The sequence below is a fragment of the Octopus sinensis genome, linkage group LG6 (assembly GCF_006345805.1).
Source record: "Octopus sinensis linkage group LG6, ASM634580v1, whole genome shotgun sequence".
Classification (NCBI taxonomy): Eukaryota; Metazoa; Mollusca; class Cephalopoda; order Octopoda; family Octopodidae; genus Octopus; species Octopus sinensis.
This window is the reverse complement of record NC_043002.1, coordinates 43863276-43869947: the sequence shown is the minus strand read 5'-3', so window position 1 is coordinate 43869947 and position 6672 is coordinate 43863276. Positions and strand designations below refer to the sequence as shown.

General features: G+C 36.3%; 1 protein-coding gene across 1 annotated transcript in view; it reads right to left on the bottom strand.

Moving 5' to 3' along the window:
- Positions 1 to 6672, bottom strand: part of LOC115213076 (TRAF3-interacting protein 1) — a 238366-nt gene that overhangs the window by 110544 nt on the left and 121150 nt on the right. Inside the window, exon 10 of the mRNA XM_029781996.2 lies at positions 1503 to 1589. Coding sequence (XP_029637856.1) covers positions 1503 to 1589 — 87 coding nt within the window. The remainder of the gene's footprint in view (positions 1 to 1502; positions 1590 to 6672) is intronic.

Genomic DNA, 6672 nt, shown 5'->3' with positions numbered 1-6672 from the left:
TTTCTTGTTTATTAAATTCTAAATAAAAAAATTAATAAATAAAGATCCCCTTCCATGGGAATGCACCTAGAAAGTTACCCTCTGAGGCAAGGTCATCTATGAAAGATCAGTAGTCACCCATGCATAACAGCCTCTCCTCGCCTAACAACCAATGTTATACAAGGGAAAGGCAAAGATCAATACAGCTCAGCACCAGTGACTCATTTCTACAGCTGAGTGAACTGGAGCAACATGAAATAATGTGTCTTGCTCAAGAATACAACAAACGGCCTGGTCCAGGAATCGAACTCTCTACCTCATGATTATGAGCCTGATGGTGAAACCACTGAGCCATGCACCTTCTAAAAGAATACGTGTATGTGTGTAACTGAGTATCTTTTATTACATATCATGTGATGGTTGTAAATGTATATCATACAAATGAGGTCATTTGTTTCCAGTCTCTTGTGAAGAAACACGTTTAGTTAAGGGAATACATCACTTTACTTGGAAACAGGCAAGAGTTGGAAACAGCAAGGGCTTCTTGCCATAGAATATCTGCCAAGAAAAATTTTGTCTGACCCATGGAAGCATGGGAAATTGGACATTTAGTGATAATGGTTTAAGGTTCCAGTTCCTCTAGCTAAGGAAATTGATACCATATGAGAATGCCATCTGGAACTTCCATCCACTTAGTGCTGTGAAAGTCAAGCTAGACAGCGACTTTTAAAAGTCCTTTAGAATTACATGAAGTATTTAAACAAAGTAGGAATGTTTATATTGACAATGTTTGTTAGACTCATGAATTAATGAAACAAAACAAAAAACTGAGAAGAGCTAAACATAATTTTAGACAAGTGGTTCTTAGCCATGTTTAGCCTCCGGACCCTTTTGATTCCTATTTAATTCTACAAGGCCTCTATATCCATTCTATATATATATATATATATATATTATATATATATATATATATATATATATTATATATATATATATGAGAATGTAAAAAGGATCCTACAGCATTTTTATAATTAAATATTGCTAGGAATTATAGAAAAAAATGTTAAAATGCTTTGTGTACTGTAGAAGTAGAACCAATTTATTGCATGTAAACCTTAACAACAGAATCTTACATGGAGCCCCCAAGGGCCATATCGGGCCTAGTTGAAAACCACTGCTCTAGATAGACTCATTACCTTAAAAATTAATTGAAACAAAGGCTGTGTATTTAACACCTTAGCATTCACATTATTCTGTCCTATGTAATGCTTATCTACTCACACGTTTTGAATTAATCATACATTATCTTGTAGCTTCGAGATTTTGATGAGGTAACTGTATTTTTAGAAGGATATTGTAGGGATGGTGTGAGGGGCCAGATCTGGCTAGTTTGAACATAAAACAGGTAGAATATTTGCGATGGATATGGCCTGTTTAAATACTAAAGGGTTAAACAGAAATATAGTAATACAAAGGTTAAAGGTTAGGCCACTGTTATGTTTTGTCCATTAAAGATAACTTACTGTATCATAGGATCGTCAATAACTTCTGATGTTCTCAGTTTAGGCGGTGCACGCCGTGCGCTACCAACTCGATTTAATGATGATGAACTGTAAAAACATTAAAAAAATAAATGAAAGAAACAAATAAAAAATTAGACGTCAAGTACAAGTTTTAGAAATAGTTAAACATTATAATGCTGTTTTAATTATTCATCATCATCCTCATCCTCTTCATCATCATCATTTAATGTCCGCTTTCCATGATGGCATGGGTTGGACGATACGACTGAGGACTGGCGAACTAGATGGCTGCACCAGGCTCCAATCTGGCAGAGTTTCTACAGCTGGATGCCCTTCCTAATGCCAACCAGTCTGAGAGTGTAGTGGGTGCTTTTACGTGCCACCAGCACGAGGGCCAATCATGTGGTACTGGCAATGGCCACGCTCAAATGGTGTTTTTTACATGCCACCTGCACAGGATCCAGTCCAGCAGCACTGGCAACGACCTTGCTCGAATGTTTTTTCACTTGCCACTGGCATAAGTGCCATTAAGGCAATGCTGGTAACAATCATGCTTGAATGGTGCTTTTTACATGCCACTGGCACGAAAGCCAGTTAGCCGCTCTGGCAATGATCATGCTTGTATGGTGCTCTTAGCGCCCCACTAGCATGGATGCCAGTCATCAAATTTGATTTCGATTTCACTTGCCTCAACAGGTCTTCGCTGTTTTAATTATTATATTCAATTTTTATTTTACCTTTTAACAAGTGAAGAATTTTGGTGGGTAACATTTCAAGATAAAACAAGCATAAATTTAGTCACTCCTGAAATGCTTTAAATTTTGAACCTTCTTGCTTAAGCATAAAGACTTTTAATCATTGTTTAACATCTAACAATAGTACTGAATTGTCAAAAAAATAAATAAATAAATAAAATTCTTTACAATAAAAGAAAACATATTTCCAGAGGAACATGTGTGATTAAGAAGTGCACTTTGTAACATCATGGTTTCAGATTCAGGTCCTTAGGCTGACCAAAGCATTGTGAGTCATCGTCATCAACATTTAGCATCAATTTTTCATGCTGGCATGTGTTGGAAGGCTTGATAGGAACTAACAAAGCCAGGGTTTACACCAGGTTCTGTAGTCAAGTTTAGCTTGGTTCCTATGGCTCAATGCCCTTCCTAACATCAATCACTTTAGAGAGAGAGAGAGTGTGTACTAGGTGCTTTTACAGGGCATCAGAACCCATGCCAATATTTTTATGTGGCACCTTGGTTTCAGGATCTCAATTCTGTTGTGGTGGGTGGGTCTTTGCAAGTACAGCAATGCACCTCATATCTCAGTCCTCTGTCATCTCCTTCCTAATGTTCAGTTTTGAGATCAGCCTTCAATACTTCATCACATGTCTTCCTGGGTCTTCAAGAGTGAACTTAGTAAACAGAAACTGTATGTAAGCCGGTCACACACACACACATACATTATATTGCTGTTAAATTAGGAAAAAAAACATTTGGAATTGTGTGCACCTTATTTTTGTTCCCCACCTCTTGACAACTGGTTTCGGTTTGTTTACCTCTCTAAGTTACATAACCAAATTAATCTATACATGCACTAAAAGTACCACTTTCTACCTTTACATTCACACACACTTCACAACCTACTCATCACATCACCACCCCTATGATGTATTGTTCTTAACACCCACAGCCCTATACCATATCTACAGCAACACATTTATTCCCCACAATTACACACACACACAACACTCTTTCTCACACATCTCACACACGCTTTTTCACACATCAACTATACTGCTCCACTGCTTATTTCTTTAACCCCCAATTTCTCACATACATCCTTCTTCCACAACTCATCTTCTAGCACCAAACCTTCCATCAATCTTCTGCAGTACAACTCACTTGAGTGCTGTAAATGACACCACTTTGTACCCCTACTAGAGTCCCTTGTTACCTCATCCTCCTTCTTGCACTCCAATTTCCTTTCTTTCACTTCCCCTATTCCGATACTCATTGCATCCAAATCTAATGCACTTATCTATCTACCCACCTTTTTTCTATCCTATTCTCTCTCTCAAAACACTGTGTAAAACGATTTTTGTCATTGGATAGCAACTGTTATTTCCTAGTTGCTTACCCATAGAAAGTATGAAAAATGGTTAATATTTCCTTCAAACTTTGCTTTTAAGATATTTAATCAAACTTCAAAGAATTCCTGTCGACACATGCCTATGATGATCTCCAACTATTCCTACTCATGATCAAAGATGCACTTATTGTCAGCCACTAAGGGACATGCTCAAGTGGTTTTGGCCAATCAAGTGACAAGCAAATCTATGGTGCTGAGCAGAGTATTTGCTATAACGATATTTCTGCTTCAGCAACTCAGTGCTAAATCTGTCAGAAATGTAATGGAAAATAGATCAGTTTCAAAACATCGATGTCCAGGAAACAAAAGCAAAGTGTGAAGAAAATAGTAGTCTTTTTCTTTGTTTTCTAGATAGAAGCAAAGGAAATAACACTTACTGACCAAGCACAAAAACAAAAAATAGTGTAGTCACTTTGTACCTTACCACACATAACTCTCTCTGTCATTCCTGATGGAGAAGCCATACATTCACATTTCCAGCAAGACACCTGCACCTATCCCTCTATCACAATTTCATACCCCTCAATAAATACTATACCACATTCAGTTAAAGGGTCTTATCTTGCAGGTACTTGGTGACCTTACCAGTGCTGGTGCAATGAAAAATAGTACCCTATACTTTTTGTTAAGTGATTGGGCATTAGGAAGGGCATCCAGCTGTAGAGATCATGCTAGAGCAGACATTGCATCTCAATGCAGCCTTCTGCTTGCTCAGTTCATGTCAAACTGTTCAACCTCTGCCAACATGCAAGGGATGTTAAATGACAATGATGATAAACACACACCTGTTTCAACTATGCTCCTCCGGTGCTTATCTCTCTAACTACATGTTTAAACTTTATTAGAAACAACTGACTCTCTTCAATTTTAGCCACTTCCTGTCTGCCATTCCAGTATGCTTCATCTCTGAATCTTACATTATAGTCCTACCTCACCACCCCATGCTATTTCTTTCAGTCAGCTATACTCTCTTTTTACTCTTTTACTTGTTTCAGTCACTTGACTGCGGCCATGCTGGAGCACCGCCTTTAGTCGATCAAATCGACCCCAGGACTTATTCTTTGTAAGCCTAGTACTTTTACCGAACCGCTAAGTTACGGGGACATAAACACACCAGCATCGGTTGTCAAGCGATGTTGGTCGGACACACAAACACAGACACACAAACATACACACACATATACATACACATATATATATATACATATATACGACGGGCTTCTTTCAGTTTCCGTCTACCAAATCCATTCACAAGGCTTTGGTCGGCCTGAGGCTATAGTAGAAGACACTTGCCCAAGGTGCCATGCAGTGAGACTGAACCCGGAACCATGTGGTTGGTAAGCAAGCTACTTACCACACAGCCACTCCTATCAACATTTTACACTTGTTCATTATTTCTGTTTTTTTGTCTATATATTTGTTTTTTGCTTGTATCTTATCTTTTCAAGTTAGTGTAGCTATACAAATCTTTTCTCCAAATCCTTTTGAATGATGTGAAACTAAAAGCAATTTTCTTAACTCACCCAAACTTAGTTCTTTGAATTCCATACAAACTGATATAACCCACTCCATACCCTTGCTTAAAGTTTCATATCTGTATACTATCAACTCTGCAATTGGCTTTCTTTGACCATTTCATTGAAAATAATTGACTTATCCACATTGTTTAGGCTAAAATCTATGCTTTAACAATATATCAAATATCAACAAAACTTCTTCAATATACTCTCACATATACATGAATAAACTGAGTGAGCATCATTATATAATAGGCAAACAGCTATCTGCAGCCAAAATATTCAAAGTTCAACATTTTAGAATTGCAGTTATCAACAATGTCTCTACAACCTCCAAGTAGCAAAGAATTAGAATGAACTGTTGACCATCGAGTGATTTAGCTGCCACAGCATCTAATTAGTGCTATGAACTTTCATGAAAATACCATACTGTCTGATGTTTACAAAAGCAATTTTATACGAAGTATATTCTATAACAGTTGAAACCAAATAGCAGTGGGTTTTACCTTGAACATGTGATATATAAATAAAATCATTATATATATATATATAAGGCGGTGCTCCAGCATGGTCACAGTCAAAACGACAGAAACAAGTAAAAAATATACATGTTAATGCTTGTTTTTATGTTCAGCTATAATAAAAACAATTTTACATTAATCTGATGGGTTACTCAGTAATTTTGTACACTACAAATTTATTATTCTTGTTGACAGTGACTTCGAAGTTTCACCTAGCTGTATGAATGCATATATAAGTACACACATTTTTTTCTCTCCTTGTTTCTTTCTATGTTCTTTTCTATGGAAGACTTTTTTAATTCCCGAGCGTTATGCTAATATATCTGTTGTTTTCTACACCACCTGTCTTCGTCTTTTGTTTTTTTTGTGAATTCTCCCTATACATATATATATATATATATTTTCAAAATGTGACCGCGTGTGTACCGTTGGTGATTCTTTTCCTCCGTCTTCCCTTCTCTGGATCTTTCCTTTACCTATGTTTCTGACGAAGAGCTCTGCTCAAAACGTAAAACCCTCCTTCTTCCCTTCCTTCCTGAGCATCCAATAATACTATATTTATTCCACGTCCTCGCGTTGTTGTGTTTTCTCTTGGTGTTTTCATGTTTGGATTAACTTTATATATATATATTCTCCCTATACATACATACATACATATATATATATATATATATATATATATATTCTCCCTATACATACATTTATATATATATTCTCCTTATACATACATATAATATATATTTTCCTTATACATACATATATATATATATTCTCCTTATATATATATATATATATATATATATATACATCATCATCTTTTAACATACATCTGCTATGCTGGCATACATTGGACAATTTGACAGAATCTGATAGTGTGGTTTTCTTATGTTGATTTGGTATAGTTTCTACAGTTGCTTGCTCTTCCTAATTCCAACCATTTTACAGAGAATACTGGGTGCTTTTTTTTTCTTCATGCCAACAACA